Genomic DNA, 23077 nt, shown 5'->3' with positions numbered 1-23077 from the left:
TTGTGTGGAGAGTATCGTGAGAGTGTGTACTATACTGAGTGAGTTCGGGTGTACTTACATTTGTGTGGAGAGTGTCGTTAACATCAGCCTCAACTCCTTCTTCTTCATCCTCTTCTTCTTCTCCATCTTCTTTAATTTCCCCGTAAACATCGCCTTCATCCTGTAAATTTAAACAATAAAATTCTCTCTTTAGTTTTTAGTGTGGGAATTAATGTTGCAGATGTTGCAGAAAAATACATAACCTGTGTAATGGACATGTCATTGTTTATATTTATGTAAATAATCATAAAGTAAATATTGTATTACTGATATGGACTTCATTGTATGTTTCATTGATGGAAGAGCCATTGCTCAATAAATCTATACAGGTGGCTTGCTTAGTGGCTTTAAAGTATTGACGAACAACCATGGTTTTCATGAGATGAAAAGGAAATAATATTCAGCGGATGTAAATATCATGACTCCAGTTACTGGATTACTACTCCATGGTTAACCAATCTTCTTTTTCACTGGGGGAATCTTTATATGACTTTTCCAACTTTCAAATTGTGAAACTTTCATAAATTACTTATGCAAAGATGAAAGCTAGCTTATTTTAGATTAAAAATCTTGACAGAATAAAAGGAGGATTTTTTTTCAGTATCTAAAAACCTTGGTGTTATTTTGTAGCCTGTTTGACTGAGATTTAAATACAAAGAGGTTTATAATAATTAATGTCTGTACACCTTGGTATGACATTTCAACCATTTTGGCTGAGATTTCAATAATTAATGTCTGTACACCTTGGTATGACATTTCAACCTGTTTGGCTGAAATTTAAATACACAGATGTTCTCTTATTAATTATTCCTTACCTCATCCTCTGACTCTTCAAACTGTACATTAACACCGTATGTCTCATCAATATTGTCATCTGAAATAACAGAATTATTACTTTCAATGTAAAAATCCTAGCCTTCTGATAAGTTCTCTTTTTCTTTTCTTATCTTACAGTTTGACATACACATGGGGAAAAAATGAAACTACATGTACCACTTCGTTTTAAACTCTCTTTGGACATTGAAACATCACTTGAAACAACCATTCTGCATTGCAATTTTTATGAATGTCTAAATTAGGTGTTTAATGATTGTGTAATAAAGCCAATCCAGAGGAAGTCCAGTACCCACCTGTCTGCATCTTCTCTTCCTGTCCCCAGTCTGTGATTTTCTTGCCAAGGTTGACGAGGACAGCAAACCTTTCTTCAGCCACACTTCCAAGCAATTCTTCAACTTCTCTCTTTCTCTCTTTGTCCTTCAATCTGTCATTCTTTAAAACCTGAAGGACCTCATCTGCAGCACCGCACAAAACATCACGTGGCTAAAAAAATTTCATTTGTCAACTTTTTTTTACATTTATATTTGCCTCCCTCCTCTAAAACTAACATGCCAGGCAAAAAAATATGAAGAGGAGGATATAGCTTCTTATATCTGTAATAAAAATAATGCTTAAGTAATTACATTGGAAAATAATAAATCTGAGTACATCCACACTCACCTGATCACCTAGAGCAGCCTGAATAAAACTCAGGATAACCTCATATGTTTGTCTTGTTTCCTGGGTTTTTGGTCTGTATAAGATTCCCACAAAATCATCAATCCCCTCCGACAGTAAAGTCGTCCCTTTCATTTTCATCATATCTCGCTGTGCTTCATCACGCTTTGTTCTCCTAAAAATGAAAAAAAAAATTAAAATTAGCCAAATAACTTCTTTAATACTGCATTTACAGTGATTGGACCCATACAACATGCAGCTTTTCAACTGGAATCTACAGTTTATAGTAAAACTCTATTACAGAGAAGTCCTAGGGACCCACAAATTAACTTTGCTTTATTCTGAATTTGTTACATTTTTATAACAAATTAGTTAAAGCTATATATGGCGTATCTGAGCTAAAAAAAAAGAATTAAAAATATGAGATTAAGTGTAGATCAACATGATATATGTTATTTACGTTCATATTAAAAAATTTTCAGCGATTTTGAACTTGAATATCCCCATGTTTCTGTAGTTAAATTGACTTTAAACTGTGTCTGATATTTAAATGCGGAGTCGGCAAATAAAGCAGTTATTGTTTTAAATCTCTGATATCTATGAAGCACGATTGATTTAAATTGTGTAATTTACAGGAAAGTCCTATCTTTATCTGTAAAGTAATAAAATAAATAGAAAAATCTTTTTAATTTTAGTTAGTCCTAACTTACCAAAATACATCACATATGACTTTAAAGTATATATGACTTTGCAATTTATGCACACGTATGCCAGTTAACATTAAATTGTGAACTCTAATTAATCCATCATAAAAGATACAAATTTCATAATTTTTATCTCTAAGGGACACAAAATCAATTCGCTAGATCAGTAAATTCATTATTTCAGAGTTTGTTGTAAAGGTAAAATTTTACAATGAATAGATAGTTTTCAAATGACGTATATTTTCTCAAGTTATTCCCCTTGGTCGCCATCTTGGGGTCAAACTGGTGAATTTTAATAATTCCTCCGAAGCAACCATTTTTAAACATTTATGACACAAATATAAGATGAAAAATCTTTGCTTGAACAAATACAACCTCACCAGAAAATTGGTGCTGTCTACATGCAAATCAAGTATCCAGTATGACAAGTTTAAATTGGATGAATAATGAGGAATCTGGGCTTGTTTACCCCCAATTTTGCAACCAATGGGAAATAACTCTTGCTAAAATCATTTCCATTGAAAACTGTTGTTAAGAATTTTGCTGGGGATAAAAAAAACAATGTTTTTACACCAACTTTGTTAAATACTTAGTCGTACTAAACGACTTCAAGTCTTTAACTGAAAATTGTTTGACCAGTATCCAGTGTCCTACTTGTTTTTGCGTTCCTCCATCTGTGGGGGTTTTGATCTCATGGCTTTGTCCCCCATTCTAGTTCCGACTGTCTTCCCAACAAGGGAAGTAACTTCTCCAGTGGGTTCATCTCTACCACGCTTTTCTATCAGAGAGCGATCAGCTTGCAACACAAGATTAGAGTTCTGAAATTTAAAAAAAAAAAACAAGTGACCAAAAAATTTAGAGATAAACATTTTATCTCTGCAAGTTTTGCAGGATAAATTTCAAAATAACACCACATAGTTCAGATATGGCAGAAAAAATATCACAACGAATGAAATACGTAGAAATCATCACAAAAAAACACCGGCAATATTACGGTGGAAGTTTACCAAATTTCATTAAGTTGAAGAAATGTCTTAGACTGACGCTTACCGCTTTGTACTCATACTGAAGTGCTCTAGCCGCTGCACCAGCCATGGTTGCTTAGTTGATGGTTCTTTACGGGAAATTCACAACGAAAATAAATCAAAGCATGGTTTCACACAACGTACAAATGTCGCTCCCACTAGATGTCGCTTTCCTTTTCCTCTTTTTTTTTCTCGCAAGTCGAACCCGATGGTTATGATTGTTATTTCATTTTTCAGAATCAGATACTGATTTTCTTATACTACTACATTCATTCCGATCATAAAGAATGTGATTATTTATTGATTTTGACAACATATACATAAACTGAAAGGAAAATATTTTCTGTATTTTTTTAATCGGGATCAAGCTTTGATTCAAATTAGCACGTCAACAGACGGCAGGTCAGACGTCAGTGCAAATAAGTCAGTCAGAAGGGAAGTAAAAGTAGACCTAAACAAAGGTGATAAACAAGGTTGAAAGATTTACGTCACTGATTTGCTGTTCGAAATATATATACAGCTAATTCCAACAAATAATTTCTATGCTGGTGAGATTGATGACATTTCTTTCAGAGTATTTTTTGAAGTATGATATATATAACAACTATAACACTGTTTAATAGTAATTTAAACTGTAAATATAAATTTCGTAATACAGATAATACTGTATACGCCTTGGTTTATGTATACCAGATGTTATAGATCTGTAAAAATTTCTTTGTGTTATTTAGAACAATTAAGCAAGATTATGATAATGATTAATGAATAAAACCAGTACTTGTAAAACTTGTAATATGTTGACGGTGCGACCGTTGGGGCGAGCGCATTGTTCACTTAATTTTAAGATCCGCCTCTTCAAGCCGCACGAGACATTTGCAACGTCTAGACTGTGACGTCACATGGGTCGTATGTTAGCTGCATTTCAATAAACGAAGTTTGAAAAGTGCAAATACTTTAACAAAGAACATTCAATCTATTATCTGTTTGCAATATCCATTAAATTGAGGTGAGTTTATTTTTTGTGAATTTTTAGTTGTTGTTAGCGCACGAATGAAGTTAGCAGCGAGAACAAGAAGCGATGCATTGTGGGTCCAGAATTACTGCGGAAAAATATTCTATTGAATGAATGTGCAGTAGTCCGAATTTTCTCTTCGCCCAGGCGTTGTCGTTAGAGCTCGCAGTGACGAGCGGCGCTTTGCGCCGCTTGCTGCGCTCGCTATTAAGATATATGCCATTTAGGCATAGGATCAGGAAGAACTAATTTGTTTATTTGATTTTTAATAAATAAACATAGATATAGATCTTTTATCAACAGCCTATGTTTTCTTACCATAGGGCTCAGTTTCAGGATGGTCTGTATTTTGTGTATTGTGCTTAATTTCATCAGGGAAATGAAAGATTATGGACAACAAAGTGAACTTCTCAGAGATTAAAATTCAAATAACCTGAGAATATTTTTTTGTACAAAGTGGAGAAAAAATTGTGGGCCCTGAAATATCAATGTGGGCATGCAAGTAAACTTGAAAATGAATATTTTGAAGTAAAAATGAATATCTTAATTTTACTTTACTAAATTATATATAGCTTTACTTTGCACTAGCTATATATACACATGACCTTTATTCATAATTTTCGATTTGATCAAAATGCCATCAATTTAGAAATTGACGTGATAAAGTTTTACATTTTCCTGCCGTTTTTGCATATTTTATATAAAAACAGCAGTTTTTATTCCAGAAAATATTGACCACAGAATTGAAAATTTAAACTTTATGTTTTTACCAAAAACATATCTATCCAAGACTAATTACTGAAAAAGAAAAATTTTGCATTTTCAAAGCTGTGCTCTATGTTTCCCTTAAGAAAAACGTCAAGAAAAAGGCACATTTTTGTCTTAATTTAATTAGATTGCAAAACTAGCACCATTTCTGGCATCAATTATAGCCTGTGAGTGCATATAAATGACTGTAAAAATGTATTAGAAATATCTCTTATATAATTTCTTTTACAAAATAAAATTGACTCTTATCATGTTACATGTATAGTTATTTCAGTAGGTTGATCCTAATTCACCATGTTGCTACAACTGTATTTAAAATGAATAATTATTGGAAGGTTTAATTGTTGTTTTTGAATTGAACTTGTTGCTTTTTCTTGCAGATTATCTGGACTTGAATGTCCTTTTGACTGTATTTATGTGATTTATAGAGCTCACTGCATTGTGTATGTGATATGCATGGGCAATTACCAATAATGACTTTTTACTTCTGCAGATATATTTTATATCTTGATTCTCTACCTGTTACCCATGAAATGCTAGCTACAATCATTTTAATAATTGTAGCATAAAATCTATTTGTACAGTTGTTAATGGATGTATAATTTATTGAACTTGTTCATATTTTGCACAGTTTTTTATTTATATAAAAAATTTAAGAGCAAATCATCATGTTATAATTATGAAATTTATAAATGATTTTTTTTTAATTTCAGTCTGAGGTTGTCAGCCAATGAGAATGTGATCTGTACTATGATATTGGTCTCTATGTGTAGTACAGTATTTATCCTCTAGTCACCTATATGGAAATCCAGGGTTCTAACTTGGTTATTCTCTTCAAATCTGGAACATCAGATGACAATGACCCCTACCTAAAGGTCAGATATAAAGTTTATATTCTGATGACAATGACCCCTACCTAAAGGTCAGATATAAAGTTTATATTCTGATGACAATGACCCCAACCTAAAGGTCAGATATAAAGTTTATATTCTGATGACAATGACCCCTACCTAAAGGTCAGATATAAAGTTTATATTCTGATGACAATGACCTCTACCTAAAGGTCAGATATAAAGTTTATATTCTGATGACAATGACCCCTACCTAAAGGTCAGATATAAAGTTTATATTTTGATGACAATGACCCTAACCTGAAGGTCAGATATAAAATTTATATTCTTTAGCACACTTTTCTGTAACTCAATGTATTTATACCGTGTCTTTTACCAGTACATGAGTAGAGCATATTATGTTTGTCATGTCTATCTTCCATCCTTCTGTCTGTTTGTCCATCACACTTTATGTTTAGCTCAGTTTCAAAGCATTGTTTAAGATACATGTATTGTACTGATCATGCTGATCAATGCAAATTTAATTGATGAGAGCTATTCAATTGTGTCCTAATTTTCTTACCTTGACCCTCATATGACTTTGAACTTCACTCTATTTTGGTCATTTTGCTCTTGTTATCTTACTGAATTTCAGGTTGATTTTATACAACTCCACCAAAACAATGGTGTTGATATAGTGCGACATATCCATGATATCCAACAAGTAATTTTATTAGGATTGAAAACAATAAATTTCGTTGCAAAGATCAGAACATTCAACTTCTGGAGATTATATTAATCATACTGCTATAAATGATAATTATAGTGGATGAACTCTATAAATGTTCATGTACTTTCAAGCTTTAGAAGCAGTTGTATAAATTTTTAATTCAATCCTGATCATCTTTTTCTTTTCAGATATTGGATAGACATGGTTTCCGGGGGCACTGCATACCCATCCTAGATTTCAATTTCATTAACCTTGTCCAGTACGGTCAGCTTCTGAAGAAACTGGACAAATATCTGGCCATCGTTTTTACTAGTCCCCGAGCCGTGCAGGCTACGCAGATGGTGCTTAGTTCAGTGGGTGAGAAATTTAACTGACCACATGACCGACTTTCAACCTACCTTGTTAAGCAGGCTTTCTTTGTAAGAGTGATGGCAAGCAATTTTTTTCTCAAAATTTCTTAGTTGCATAGGAATATATTTTAATGACCATTAAAACGATTAGTTCATGAAAGAAGAGGCAAGTTTTAGCAAATGATCTGATAATTTCATTAAACTTTGTTTTTCTTGTTGTTGGTCATTTGAAATGTATAGAAAAAAAGTATGTTTTCTTCTGATTTATTCCGTTTTTCCTACTTTCTGATATCAAAGTCCTTCACAAGTCAGTTCTAGTTCCAGCACTTCATCATGTAAGGTCATAATGAACATTGAGTATTTAAATATTATAATTAAGTTTCAAATTGTTTTCTTTCTTTCCAGACATTCCATTGAGCTTCATTAAGAAAGTGAAATGTTATACAGTGGGAAAAGCTACTGCCCAAGCAGGTAATATAATAGCAACAGAAAATTGATAATTCATGATAAAATTTAGTTTCAATTTTTCATAACCTTAAACCAAACACATTTGTTTGTAAACATTGGCTCAATTCCTGTCACATATTGTACCGGGTATTGTTATTTAGGGTGTATTCGATTTGCTAAGTTGTAACACTGCAAACACTGTTACACTGTTGTTACATTTCTAATCCTAGACTACCTTAATTTTTCTTGATTATGATTTTAAGTTTTATAATTAATACACCACAAATTTCCTCCTTTTCTTAAACACTAAGGATAAATTTTAGTTTGTGAGAGTGCAAGATTTATCACAATCAGACATGCCTGAAATTCATAGTTTTAATAATTTCAGAAAAAAGAACTTTCTAAGCTAAAATATGCTTATAACAAAGTGCCAGCTGGGATAGACAATTTTGCTTCCTTATAAGCATAATTTGTTATATCTGTTAAGTTATACTTTTAAAGTCACTGGGAATAAAAATGTCAGTTCATTATATGCATGTTCATGATATGTGGGCTGTACTGTAGGCCCTACACATGTTTTTTTTTTGTTTTTTTTTTTTTGTGTATACGTGTATTGGTCAGAAAAACCCTTGCAACATATAAGTCACAAATTTACACTGAAAATTTGGAAGGATTTAAACTTCAGATAGTCCATTCCCCTTTAAAGAAATTTTCATGAATAATCTCAAGTATGATTTTATTATTATTTATTTTTCAGCCAAAAAATTGGGATTTGACCCATCGGGTGAATGTACTGGAAATGCACAACTTTTGTCAGAGTTTATTGTTCAAGGTAGGCAAGCTGTCTATAGCTTTTTTTGTTGTATATGGATGTGCATATAGATTTTAATCACAAGAGCCCTTCATCACATTATTTTAACTTTTTATCCATGTACAACAATGCTCCAGATTGAGCCCTGTACATTAATGAAAATAGAAACGTGTCAAAGGGGGTGGGGTGGAGTGGGGGTTGGGGATAATATACAGTTAAAGTACATGTATATGTATATCAATGAGGGAGTTAGAAGATTCCAGTTCCCCAAGGCCAGGACTATTTCCCGAGGCAAAACCGAGAACTGGAATCTTGCTAACTCCCGCAATGATAAACTTTTAACTGTTTTATTATATCGATGCAAACGTAAAATTTAGAGGATTCAGATAGCATGATTTCAAAGCAGGGATTAGCTCACTGAACTAACACATGGGGATTAGTCCATTCACATATCATACCGATGTAAAAGTAAAATCTAGAGGATTACGGATAACCGGGAATTAGCTTCAAAGTAGGGATTAGCTCACTTGACTAATGGGAATTAGTCGCATCTAATGTTATATAGGGAAAAAAATCAGTAGAGGTATAATAATTAAGGTATAATAAGGAATATCTCAGATTGAATTGTTTGAAATTGTTTGAAATTGACTGACCTCAAAGCATCTTGATGGGATAAATATATAGAATCATTACACTTTAGACAAAATCAAATAATACAGCATTATAAACTGTTGAGTATTAATAATTTTTCTCCTGTTTACAGATAGTGAGTGTGCAGAGAACAGAGAGGTGCTATTTCCTTGTGGTAATCTGTGTAGAGACGTAATACGTGAAACTCTGATGGCTCACAGTCAGTGTAAAAGTATATCTATTACGTACTTTATCTTAATCTCTGTAGAGATGTAATACGTGAAACTCTGACAGCTCACAGTCAGTGTAAAAGTATGTCAATTACGTACTTTATCTTTACTTGATATGTGTAGAGATGTAATACGTGAAACTCTGCCAGCTCACAGTCAGTGTAAAAGTATGTCTATTACGTACTTTATCTTATTCTGTGTAGAGACGTTATACGTGAAACTCTGACAGCTCACAGTCAGTGTAAAAGTATGTATATTATGTACTTCATCTTATTCTGTGTAGAGACATTATAAGTGAAACTCTGACAGCTCACAGCCAGTGTAAACGTATGTCCATTACGTACTTTATCTGTGTAGAGACATTATACATGAAACTCTGACGGCTCACAGTCAGTGTAAAAGTATGTCTATTACGTACTTCATCTTATTCTGTGTAGAGACATTATACGTGAACTTCTAACAGCTCACAGCCAGTGTAAAAGTATGTCCATTACGTACTTTATCTGTGTAGAGACGTTATACATGAAACTCTGATGGCTCACAATCAGTGTAAAAGTATGTCTATTAGGTACTTTATCTTAATCTCTGTAGAGATGTTATACGTGAAACTCTGACAGCTCACAGTCAGTGTAAAAGTATGTCTATTAGGTACTTAATCTTAATCTCTGTAGAGATGTTATACGTGAAACTCTGACAGCTCACAGTCAGTGTAAAAGTATGTCCATTACGTACTTTATCTTAATCTCTATGTAGAGATGTTATGCATGAAACTCTGACAGCTCACAGTCAGTGTAAAAGTATGTCCATTACGTACTTTATCTTTACTTAATATGTGTAGAGATGTAATACGTGAAACTCTGACAGCTCACAGTCAGTGTAAAAGTATGTCTATTACGTACTTTATCTTAATCTCTGTAGAGATGTAATACGTGAAACTCTGACAGCTCACAGTCAGTGTAAAAGTATGTCCATTACTTACTTTATCGTGGATCATTGTAGTCAGTCCTTGTTGAACTCCATAAGTTTTGAATGATTCTAACAAACTTTGTTTGCATGTTAAATCAGTACTTACTTGTTGTATATATCCTTCAACTTCTCTGCTCCTCACACATAATCTCTAACTTGTCTCTTATTCAAGCAGTGTTAATTCACTTCATTCTACGCATCTATAAAGAGTACATCTACTGTTTATCTGTTTTCAGTTTTTCGTCTGGAAGAAATAAAAGTTTATGAAACAATAGCAAAAGAAGACATATATGATGAATTGTTTATGGTCACCAAGAGCAAGGTAATATATTTATAGTATACTGTAGTATATAATAGTATATTAGCTTATCTTTTATAAGAGATAGATGAGTTAGTACTGTATAGCCATTATTATACACAGAAGAAGGTTTCTTAACCATTTGGTTTTATTTTGTGAATCATTTTAAAATTAATAGGTTGACAGTGCTGCTCAGGGGGAGGGGGGTCTCGATTCAAACTGGAGTACACTAGTACTGTACATTGGTAGTGGCATCAGCATGATCAGTGTGCATAAATGTACTTCTGTTTATTCAAATTAGATTCAGGAAAGTGCCATTAAGCATTGTGGTGTTCATTGCAATTTTAATGTTGAGGTGGAAGAGATAATATTATTTTTAAATTAAGATATTGATGGAACCAATGAGCTCCTACAAGTTTAAAATATTCCAGTATTTTGAATTAAGTAAAACAAGGAAATAACTGATTTCTGAGAAGATGCAGTTTTGACAGCCCAAGTTTCCCTTCTTTTGTAAAGGTTAGGTGACAAAACACTAAAACTGTAGAGATAATATGTTTTCAGATCATAATTTGAAACTGACATGATATGTTTCCCAGAATGTTCTTCCCTAAATTCCAGCATACGCTTTCCAGTGAAAAGAACAACATAGTTGCTAGCACTCAAGATCTCAAGTAACTACAATCACTGCCTCTTGAAATCTCACATAGAGGTAGAATAATACTAGTTTTGAATTAGTGTTGAATCAGAGTTATCTCTCTTTAAATAAGGCCAGCATTTTAAATTTTAATAAATCTGTCTAGACCTGTCCTTTAAAACAAGTTATCATGAAGTCTTAATTTATTGAATGCTTAAAGATCATCAAGATATATCGGTATTAATGTATTAGATAAACACATTATGATTATTACTGTATAAGTTGAATTTTTTTGAGATGCAAATTTAGCTGTAAAAATCAGTATATATTCTAGCGAGAAGTAATTTTAGCGATTTGACAATATCTTGCAAGATAGCCGTACCTCCTTAGTGCTGAATGAATTGTTAATGATATGCAATTTTACATGTAGTGATCTTAACTCCCTCGTTAATAATGCCAAAATTGAATCCTTGCAAAAAATTCTACTTTAATATATGGTATATACATGTACAATGTATACTTCTGCAAAGCTTCTCGGTGACCACAGTGAAGGTCAGTGAAATGTTTGACAGTATATAGTGAATGTACATGTAATGTAAGGCACAGTATAGATAATCCAGTTAAAATTAGATCTTTGATCCAATCGTGTGTACTTTCTACACAAACTCTTTATATTGGTATGAAAATTAGATGGGGTTATGCCCCTTTGTGCAGTTGCTGAGTACTTGATTTTCAGCATTTGAGCACATTATCACAAAACATTACCCCTCTACCAATGAATGATTTTTTGGGGGGGGGGGGGGGGGGGGGGGTAAAAGTTTTTATCTTCAAGTGCAATGTAGCACTGTTAGAATTTTTGATCGGTTTTACACTCAAATTAGAGTTGTAACATTGTTGTACACAATTTCCATGAGTGTTGCTTTGGACTGAATATAGCCAAACTCTTAACCCATAGTTCCAACTGCCCACTGACTAAGTCCAGCTATTAACCTTCTCAATAAAACCTAATGGTCCAGTTTTTGTACATCATACATCACTGAACTTATTAAGGGCTTAAGATTAATATCACTGTACCAAAGTACCTGTGAAACTTATTGACAAGATAAGGAACTTGTAGAAATGTCAATCACAACATTGTACAGTAACACTAGACCTTAGAAGATTTGATATCCACTTAATTTAACTCACTAGTGGGTGGGAGCCAGCAATATTTCATTTGATAAGACCAGTTAAGCCAGCACTTCTGAATGTCAAGGACTGGGTTGATTCTTGTCTGTGGATATTTTAAACCTTGTCTCATTGAGTGCTGTAACTTAATATGTCATGTCCTCAAGAAATATAGACTGTTTGTTACTATAAATAACCCCCGACAGCAACAGGAAGCTTTTAGTCTCTTTATGGGTTGTTATTAAATGGTGATAAATTTGGAGTCTTGGGTTCTAGAATGTGAGAGTGTAAATTATTGATTTATAACCACTTCTTGTTACTAGGAGATATCAAGATATGAAGTTTTGATCGAGTATTCATAATTAGTTATATCTCTGACATTTTTCACCTTCAAAGCAGAAGAGTCTGAAAATGTTATTTCTTCATGTTTTTTTTTGGACAGCTAACAAAAATGAAAATAAAACACTGAAGAAGTATGTGCAATGGTTTCTGTTTCTTAGTTTCTACATTACTGTTTTTCTATATACACAGGTGCCTATACATTCTATGGTGATGTTCAGTCCTTCTGGTGTCCCTGTCCTAATTAACACACTAAGAAAGTTTCCACAGCTGTCATTTAACTCACTGAAGGTAAGTGTATCAGTCAGACTGAGTCAGTCGCCAAGATCGCTCAGTAGGTAGAGCACCTGTTGAGGGTTCACCAGTGGCCAAGACTGCTCAGTAGGTAGCCCACATGACCAGAGATCAGGGGGCCTGGGTTGGAACCCTGGTATGAGCTGTCACATTTTCTCCCTTCCTGTTTAATAAATAATAGATATGTATAATATGAGCAATGTCATAAGATGACTCTGGATGTATTTTAGTAGAGTGGTCAAAGAGAGTTGAGGAAAATTTCCCAATGGGGTTGGGGGCTTGGTTCCATACCAACTAAAATAAAAATTCTTAGAAATTTTCTTGACAAGCAAAAAAAAAATAAATAAATAGAGGCCCATGGGCTGCAAATCTCACCTGAGTCACCTTAGCCCTGCTGTTTTTCAGAAGAAAAAAAATACATAAAAGATTTTTTTGTGGGTTGGGGGTCAGGACCAAAAATTACTTGAAAAGCAAACAAAAATTTCAAATGCATATGTAAAACCTATTATTTTTGGTGGGACAGACCCCTCTGACCCCCCCCCCCCACCCCCACCCCCCTGTTTGTTCATTACTGAGTGTATTTAACTTCTTACCAGCGTCTGTTTGACACAATATTAGCCTCTTGAGATTTTCAGATATTGCAGCATCAAATCCAATGGATCCAACCAAAATGAGTTTTTTTCTTGCACAAATGCATAATTTAATGTCAGTCTCCAGTACATATGTTCTCTGCTAGAATCAGAGAGGAATATATTTCAGAACTTTGGTGATAAATTTTCTTACAATAATATCCTTTATTTAGGTGTTGTCTCAGTGTTTACACTTGTCGGCTTTTGAGAGAAGTTGGGTCAGAACCTCTAATATCAAAATTATTAATTACAAATTAATTTTATATATACAGTGTATTTGAATTAAACAATGCAAATTTTACAACATTTAATGAAAAAAAGATTTCATAATCAGCAAGAAATAAGATTTATGGAGGACTATTTCTTTTGTTGGAAGGATGTTCAGAAGGAAATTCTTAAAATGTACAGATTTGATATATTCAGTATGTTGGGACTTTGGCCCTATACACTCATGAGTATTTTTACTCACAGAATACGGCTCTTCGGATCAAGTTACTGTTATAATGATAAATTTATTATATACCCCTTTACAACTAGCAAAATATAATAAAAGGAAACTTTTTGGATCAATTACCTAACTTTTATAAGGAAACAAACCATTTTGTCAAGGAACATTTTGATGCGTGAGAATAAAAACGTCATTTACCTGTGTACTACGTCATCAGTTTCAGAGAGGGGTGATATGGATTCAGAAAACCACAGTGTGGTGATCCGGAATGTCGGATCACACCGTCACGTGATTGCATAAATTCAACAGTAAAACTGAGTGACAAACAGTTGGGTATATAATAAATGAAATTATAACATTGAGAGTTTAGACAATATAAAATATTTTATTAGTGCAAAAAGGTTACACAATAATTTACACCATAGATTGGCTATTTTTTTTTTTTTAGTAATAATATTTTTTTTACTATTTTACATGAAATAAGATTATATTTATTGTTATGATCACACATGATAAAATATGATTGAGTTAAAGTGATTAATATTAAGGAGATACGCAACATACCTTACCTGCTGATTATTTTTCAAGATATTCTTAATTTAAGATTATAGTGCCATCAGATGTTCGTAGACAAAAAATCAGCATGCTTTACCAGAGGTTTTGAGTCGCCCGCGTGGCGCAGTGGTTAGAGCGTCTGAGAGTTGATCCTTACGTCGCGGGGTCAAATCCCACTGTGGGACGTGGAGACCGGTCCTTTGGATGAGACCGTATAAACCGAGGTCCCGTGTCGCAGTAGGTGCTGGCACGAAAAAGGTCCCTCACTGCTCAATGGCCGTAAGTGCCGAGTATAGGTCTCCACCGGCAGTTGGTGGCGTCTCCATATGAGTGAAAAATTCTCAAGGGGGACGTTGAACAGCATACAAACAAAACAAACCAGAGGTTTTGAAAAGATATCAATTGATAAAAATTCTTGTATTATTCAAAGAAAAATTTACAAAAATTACTTAACATATATTCCAGATGTTTTGTTTATCCAAACTTGCTTTAGAAGAAGTGTACAACAGCATATATAGACATTAAAATGTAGCACACAGTTCCTTTAAGTATTGGAACTCTTCAACTCCAGGGGAAAAGAAATAAAGTTCAAACTACGTTGCGAATGTCCTTAATTTTATAACGTTATAATTTAAGTGCAAAAAGGTCATGTTTATTTTACTGTTGCTCATTATTATGCAGACAGACTCCAATTGCCTTTCCAATTTTGATTTATGCTGTATGCTTAGATATCTAAAATAACTAATAATTTCTCCCAAAATAATTAATTATAACCAGTGTCAGGAGTGACAAAACTTTAGAGCTCATCCCCAAAGCAAGATAACCACAGGTTCAAGAGGTCGAGAAATTTTTGTTTGTTTGAGGGGGGGGGGGGGATGAGGAGAAGGGATCTAGATTATTTTATGTACATGGGGGTGAAATTATTCAATGTAAAACATTTTATTGGTTTTACTATTATCTCCAACCCAAATAGTCATTCAGGCTTCATTGACCTATGAATATAGTGCAAGGTACCCAGATCGACTAAGATTTATTCAAAGAAGTTTTAAGAAATAGCTTTGTTCTTTCAAGCTTTAAATTTTTTGCCATCAAGCATTCTTGAACAAGCAAACACTTTCGGTTCCTTTGAAGTTTTTGCTGGTGTTATCATTAGAATCAAATCAACCCAGACAAATTTAAGAGTACATTTAAATTATAGATATTTCAGAAAAAAATGTAGACAAAACTTCTCCAGCTGATATAAACACAGCCCCACGCAGACAAACGATGACATACTGATGTTGTTTAATCAAAACACTTTTCATCACGCCACGTAGACAATCCGCCCCTCCCATTGTTACGGTCTCTCGGATCCACCCTCCTCCATTCACACGCGCGGGTCAGGGGCAGACAGTACACAGCGCGTGAGTTTGATCGTCTGCCAAATGTATCGTCTGTGAAAACTGGGTAATGGAGGCGCGAACATAGTGTTTTCATTAGACGTGTGTTATCTCCGTGTAATAGATGGCCCGCTTCTGCTTCACGTCAACGTTGAAGAGAAACGTAACTTTGTTCAACAGAAAATATCAGTCATTAGCGTTGTTTAAAATGTTACTTCAAAGCACACACGCAAACACGGCCATTTCGCAACATTTGTGAAGCTTCACAGTTCATCACCGCCATATTTTACCTTTAAATAATATGATTTATCCCATGATTGTAACAATTTTTGTTTCATAATTATTATGTTTTTCTTCCTGAATATTTCAAAGCCACACATCGCGATTTTTATCTCTTATTAAGGAAAGACGGATTTGTCCGATGCTTCTTGTACTTCTTGTTGTAGTTTGCAATACAGGCACTTCGGGTATGAACCTCTCATTCCCACCCCCTTTCCAATATTTTTCTTTTCAAATTTTGGATCTACACACCTTTTTCCTATTCGTGTATTCTATTATGTACTACATGTTACATATGTATCAGTTGAAAAAGGGATTTCTAAAAAAGTTCACAGAGACAAAAGGATTGCTAATATATTATCGATCATATGCAGTACATTATAGAATACATACATGTAATACGATAGGAAAAAGTGTGTTGATCCCAGATTTAGAAAGAAAAAAATTCGGGAAGGGGTCGGTCCATACCCAAAGTGCCTGTGATCCGCAATAAGATTGAATAATCCGACATCAGCATGAAATACTTCTTGACAGTACTACTGTCATATTCTAAATTCTGATTTTTTATACAAAATTTAGAACATTGCTTTTTATACACATCCAGTAAATTCAAAATTTAGAAGATGACAATGCCATGAGCTATACCATTCTGTTTTATTTTGTACGGTAAAAGTCGTTCCAGTCCATAAATTCTGTTGTTTTCTTGTGTACTGAAACAAGATTTTATAATTTATTTTTAGTACTAGTTTAGAGGTTACAATGCTACATAGATTCGTCGGTTGAACCTATTACGCAGAAGTTATAGCCGGATGGTAATTCATCGTGTCTGCAATGGCTTATTACTATGGATTCCTTATTTCAAGCGAGTACTTTAAGTTTGCGATATGACTCGCAGACTCCAAATTAGGAAAATATGAAATCGCAAGTACCTTTTTGATCAAAACCATTTACACGTATATCGGCAATACAAGAATAAAAGCGAGTAATTTTATTTTGCGAGTGGTGCGAAACCACGCGATGATAAATCATCGCTTATATTTAGGAATCAAATATAACAGATAAATAAGAAATCGATGGAGCTGAAAGAACAATTTACTTCCTGAAAGACAAGATTGCTTCTTGAAACACCATTGTTTACTTCCTGAAACACCATAGTTTACTTCCTGAAACATTGTAGGTGACTTTCTGAAACACTGTAGTTGACTTCCTGACACACTGTAGTTGACTTTCTGGAACACTGTAGTTGACTTCCTGACACATTGTAGTTGACTTTCTGGAACACTGTAGTTGACTTCCTGACACACTGTAGTTGACATCCTGACACACTGTAGTTGACTCCCTGGAACATTGTAGTTGACTTCCTGACACATTGTAGTTGACTTCCAGAAACATTGTGGTTGACTTCCTGGAACACTGTAGTTGACTTCCTGACACATTGTGGTTGACTTCCTGAAACACTGTAGTTGACTGCCTGACACACTGTAGTTGACATTTTGGAACATTGTAATTGACTGCCTGATACACTGTAGTTGACTTCCTGAAACACTGTAGTTGATTGCCTGGAACATTGTAGTTGACTTCCTGAAACATTGTGGTTGACTTCTTGAAATATTGTTGGTGACTTCCTGAAACATTGTAGTTGACTTCCTGGAACATTGTAGTTGACTTCCTGAAACACTGTAGTTGACTTCCTGACACACTGTAGTTGACTTCCTGACACACTGTAGTTGACTTCCTGACACATTGTAGTTGACTTCCTGACACACTGTAGTTGACTTCCTGACACACTGTAGTTGACTTCCTGACACACTGTAGCTGACTTCCTGAAACACTGTAGTTTACTTCCTGAAACATTGTAGTTTACTTCCTGGAACACTGTAGATGACTTCCTGACACACTGTAGTTGACTTCCTGAAACACTGTAGTTGACTTCCTGGAACATTGTAGTTGACTTCCTGAAACATTGTAGTTGACTTCCTGGAACACTGTAGTTGACTTCCTGACACACTGTAGTTGACTTCCTGACACACTGTAGTTGACTTCCTGACACATTGTAGTTGACTTCCTGACACACTGTAGTTGACTTCCTGACACACTGTAGTTGACTTCCTGACACACTGTAGCTGACTTCCTGAAACACTGTAGTTTACTTCCTGAAACATTGTAGTTTACTTCCTGGAACACTGTAGATGACTTCCTGGAACACTGTAGATGACTTCCTGGAACATTGTAGTTGACTTCCTGGAACATTGTAGTTGACTTCCTGGAACACTGTAGTTGACTTCCTGACACACTGTAGTTGACTTCCTGACACACTGTAGTTGACTTCCTGACACATTGTAGTTGACTTCCTGACACACTGTAGTTGACTTCCTGACACACTGTAGTTGACTTCCTGACACACTGTAGCTGACTTCCTGAAACACTGTAGTTTACTTCCTGAAACATTGTAGTTTACTTCCTGGAACACTGTAGATGACTTCCTGACACACTGTAGTTGACTTCCTGAAACACTGTAGTTGACTTCCTGGAAGTCCCAGGTGACATACATTTCCGATCATGACAGCTATTTTTCCACGTTCATTGTTAATTAATCTGATCACTTAATAAAATCTTAGCAGCGCATTTATGTATAATTAGACAGGTCTGACCGATACATCAAGTACAGGGTTACCTGCAGATCTCAAAGCCTGATACATGGGTCTCCATTGTGTTTATCAATTAATTACTATTTCTAAAAAAAAATCTTGTGAAATTGTGATTAATTTATCATACAATATTTAAAATCTAATGGCAAGGAAAAAATCTTTCATAAAAACTCCAAACGAAAAATTGCACCATGTTGGCCTTGAAGACAAAAACCTGAGTGCTATCGGTACTCTTAAGAATTACCTATTATTTACTTATATCTGTCTGGTGTCACCTGTTAATATTTGTCATGGGTTTATATTATCAATTGCATCATTTATCATCCTAGATGGATTATTTCATAAATCGCGCGATTTTCCGTGTTGTGTACATATTGTGGGACACATCATTCTCATTGATAGACGGTTCCTGCGGTGTAAAGTCTTTCATTATAGCGGCGTGGCCATGATATCATCTTTTAAATATTTCTTGTGGATAATCTTAGATAAATAACTATCTTCATACAGAGATCATCAAGAAACCTATTTTTGTGTTTTATTTAAGGACCGATGATACAAACAAAAATAAAAATGAATGTCTGGATTGATATAATATATTTTTGGACATATTCTGGTTGTAAATGATGGAATAATTTTCTAGAGTATTAGGAATTTGTATAATTTCTATGATGTTCAAAATCTACCTTTCTGCAGTCATCCTTATAAATATATACGACGTTTTATTACTTGATTGAACACTATTGGAAAAATTTGAACGATTTTTTTTTTTAAAAATTGCGGTTAAACTTATTCAATTTACTTATATAAACGTGACTTAAGTTTGTTATCTTTATGATTTTTGTAAAAAGTTTGTTATCTGTCCTTATATAGTAGATCAAGAGAAATGAATTTATACTTTTCTTTTAACAGCTAGTTATAAACAAAGACCCCATCTTGCTTAATTATGGTGATCAATAGTATATACATGTGTATACATGCACTTTGAAAAACTTTATTTGGACCAAAATCCAGATAGATCGCTGTGTTAAATATTTTATTTCTTGATTAAATTGCATTAAAAAACTGAAGACACTTATCACGACTGTTACTTTTACTATAAGTTGTTTTATTAATATTGATGGAAAATTAAACATGAATATGTATTATTACAATAAACCTTTCAACAGCCGACAGCCATGTTTTCTATAAATTCTATGTGTGTACTTGAATTAGATAATTCTACAGATACGAGAACTGAGGAAAAAACCTTATGTTCAGACTCTTTTGATACAAAGCAGTGTTCTGCTCCAAACCACAATGATGGACGATTTACGAGATTAACATGTTTGTAAGCCGCTAAAGCTAATGGCTGTATATCTGAAAGACAAGATAGATGTGCGACGATTTTCAACACAAAAATACGCGCCAAAATTTTGGCGCAATCCGCGTACGACTTTCTCTATCAGATAACGTGTATGTTTTCCTGTGTTTGACGTCACCACATTCTTTGACTTTCTGTTGACTTGATTCGAGATCTGCTGAAGTTGCGCCACCCTCACTAGAAACAAACACTGGCGATTTTTGTAGAATTTATGACGGTGTGTCGATTAGAATGTGATGAATTTTTGTTGATAAAGAATTATCTTTTGTTATGTTAGTGATATTTATCTTATTGTCGTCATTTTGATGTTTAGTTGAAGAAAATCAAAACTGCTTTGTACTTTGTTAAACTTGACCATCTGTGAGCGCCATTTTGATGACGTCATATTACATAAATATTTATGCGTGTTTCTTCTGAATTGGAAGTATAAAGTAAAGTTAATTAGTCCTTGAAGTTAAACAAGATAATTTTCCCTTAAGAATGGAAATGTTTTGGATGCTGTCATTGATACAATTGAGGGGAAATAGAAGACGGTCTAGGTGGTGAATTAAAGGGGATTATGGTGGTAATCTTAGGCACCGTGGTTGCCCCACGGAAACATCTTTCACGAACGTATTTTACATAATAGTAAACAAAAACCTTCCATTCATCAGAAACATGCGCCCGACATGTACTAAGAAAATAATAAGATGTTATCTTGCCAAGTTTTATATTTGTATAACCGAAAATAAAAATCCTTGATTTTCTTTTCCAAAGTTGTTGAACGAGGGTTGAAAGATTTTTACACAAAACCAAAACATCGGGATTTTTTCCCGTAGTGAGAACTTATTTTAGATTCAGAAGTTTCCTCTCTACGGTACAAAAATATCAAGGATTTGACCCTTTCTTATTTTGATCGAATCCTTATGGTTTATATGAAAATACTAGTATCTTGTTAGAAAATATGTTATATTTATATAGTTATCATTCAAGATTGAAAAGATAGTTATTAAAATTGTTAAATATTTTTATCTTATTTACATTTTGTTTCTTCTTTGTTGACCCCTCTCACTGTATTCCTATGATAATAATACAATAAAGGTTGGATGCAGAAATGTCACTATATTTGGAGAGTGCTCGATCAGTATTGTTTTTTTTACACAGATTCTGGCAGTCGGCCCAACAACGGAGAGTGAACTACAAAAGCATGATATCCCAGTGTACGCCACCCTCCGTCGGCCCGACCCCCAGAGCCTGATAGAATGCCTACAGAAGTGAGAACCCTCCCCCAGACAAAAAAAAAATGGAGCCCCGTCGTTCAATGGTCAAATCTTAGTGTTCCTGCCATTTTTTGTTATATCAAGTATTTCATATGAACATTGACCAAGTGTATATAGAAAATGGACATTTGTGCTCAAAAATCACGTTTTTGCAGCCATGTATTTTTTTTTTTTTTTTTTTTTTTAGCATTTTCATATTTTTTCTTTTGCCTAATTTGGTTCGGGATTAAAATGCAATTGTAAATGTTAAAATTGCCGATATCATAATTTTTCACAACGGTCTTTTTTTTCTTACTTGGTTTTGTTGGGGAGTGTTTTGGGGAAATAGACTAGATTTCTTTTGCTTAACTCTAAATTTTGCACGTCTTTCACATTTCATTTCATTTTGTAACAGTCCAATTCCAGGACTGTTTCTTTGACTTTATGGGTGTTTGGGTTTTTTTTTTAAAAAATCTTTCTTTAAATAGTCCCACATCAGAATAATTGCACAAATCACATGTTTATGGAGGCATATTTATGTATGCAGCATATTGTTTCTAGAATTTTAAGTGATATGTGCTAAAGATAAAGACATGAAAGGGCAGCAAAATTTGTAAGATTTACATGCAGTTTTTGAGAAGTTTAATTTGTGCCAATCTATTTTTATACCAAGTTTTATTTTAAATATCAAAGTATATATTTGTTTTGGTTGTTAATTGTTCCACATAAAAGAGGGGAGTTTTCAAAATCTGTATAAAAAAAGAACAGGGCATCCTAATTTGCCTTGTTCTGGGTTTCTCTAAAAAAAAAAGTTATCACCATTTTCATTTTTTTTTTTTTTTTTTTTTTTTTTTTGCCTTCGCATAATTTCACTCAATAATTGGTATTTCTGGCTGGGTTTTTTTCTTTAGTGATTTATATATAAATCATGCTTTTATTTTTTTGTTGTTAGCTAAATAGAATTTTTTTTTCGAACTTCATGATCCGCTTACATATTCGCTGGTGTATGTGTGTGGTGTGTGTTCGGTTTCTGTTTTGATTTTTACACAATGTGTTTTTGATCATATTTGTTGATGTTGCTTCTCATCGTTCCGGTAATTTGTTAACTGTGTGCTATATATTTTTGTTTTAGAAGTTAAATTATGATTAAAATGCAAATGATTAAAAAAAGTGTTTTTTATGCACCTTGATAAAACATACAAAGCATTATTGGCTGGATCGATGATTTAAAAAGTTGATAGATTTTGACCCTCCACGGATGGAGATAAAAAAAATGGACGAATATTTAGGTTCGTTATATTTAAAGAGCCACTGAGCCAAAAATGGCAGGATGCTAATGTCGTGAAGTTTGATCAAACCATAAGCCATAGGGTTTTAGAAATTGGAGAAGGGGTTCGTAGGAATATATAGGAATTCATTTTTTAAAATTTGAAATTGCCTTCATGTTTGGATTCGACCCTATCTTTCAGTACTGTCAGTACTTTGATTTTGTGTCGTAACTATTTTGTGTTCGAAGTATTTTTCTCCAAAGAAATTTTTTGTGACATATCGACAATTCAAGGACCATATAACTTACAGCAAAGTAACACTCAAGAAAATTTAATAATAAAAAAAAGAATGATAATGATATATAAAGACATGACACCGGGTTTACTTTCCACATCCGTGGGTTATGGGTTTACTTTCTAGTGACACCACATTGGTGGGTTATGGGTTTACTTTCTAGTGACACCACATTGGTGGGTTATGGGTTTACTTTTCAGTGACACCACA

The 23077-nt window shown here is 33.8% G+C and overlaps 2 protein-coding genes across 5 annotated transcripts in view; one reads left to right on the top strand and one right to left on the bottom strand.

Moving 5' to 3' along the window:
* The window catches only part of LOC133192307 (U5 small nuclear ribonucleoprotein 200 kDa helicase-like), a 131327-nt gene extending 127902 nt beyond the window's left edge, over window positions 1–3425 (bottom strand). For all 3 annotated transcript variants that reach the window (XM_061328321.1, XM_061328320.1, XM_061328318.1), the window contains exons 1-6: window positions 3288–3425; window positions 2892–3055; window positions 1537–1708; window positions 1170–1359; window positions 855–913; window positions 59–160 (exon numbers count right to left, since the gene is read on the bottom strand). In XM_061328321.1, coding sequence (XP_061184305.1) covers window positions 59–160; window positions 855–913; window positions 1170–1359; window positions 1537–1708; window positions 2892–3055; window positions 3288–3332 — 732 coding nt within the window. In that variant the 5' untranslated portion in view covers window positions 3333–3425. The remainder of the gene's footprint in view (window positions 1–58; window positions 161–854; window positions 914–1169; window positions 1360–1536; window positions 1709–2891; window positions 3056–3287) is intronic.
* A 278-nt stretch (window positions 3426–3703) lies between these two features.
* LOC133192797 (uroporphyrinogen-III synthase-like) lies at window positions 3704–22474 on the top strand. 2 transcript variants are annotated; one of them, XM_061328805.1, is made up of 9 exons: window positions 3704–3810; window positions 5756–5917; window positions 6791–6959; window positions 7358–7423; window positions 8157–8231; window positions 8974–9060; window positions 10273–10358; window positions 12667–12765; window positions 21210–22474. In XM_061328805.1, the coding sequence occupies exons 2-9, from the start codon at window positions 5843–5845 to the stop codon at window positions 21321–21323; spliced, it is 771 nt and encodes a 256-aa protein (XP_061184789.1). In that variant the 5' UTR covers window positions 3704–3810; window positions 5756–5842; the 3' UTR covers window positions 21324–22474. The 2 variants fall into 2 exon arrangements, with proteins under 2 accessions (XP_061184789.1, XP_061184788.1); XM_061328804.1 differs by having other exon boundaries at window positions 3705–3810; window positions 8974–9072.
* The last annotated feature ends 603 nt before the right edge of the window (window positions 22475–23077 follow it).

Source organism: Saccostrea echinata, unplaced genomic scaffold (assembly GCF_033153115.1).
Source record: "Saccostrea echinata isolate AGI-Se365-2 ecotype Australia unplaced genomic scaffold, CSIRO_AGI_Sech_v1 ptg000025l, whole genome shotgun sequence".
Classification (NCBI taxonomy): Eukaryota; Metazoa; Mollusca; class Bivalvia; order Ostreida; family Ostreidae; genus Saccostrea; species Saccostrea echinata.
This window is presented reverse-complemented; position numbering and strand designations above follow the sequence as displayed.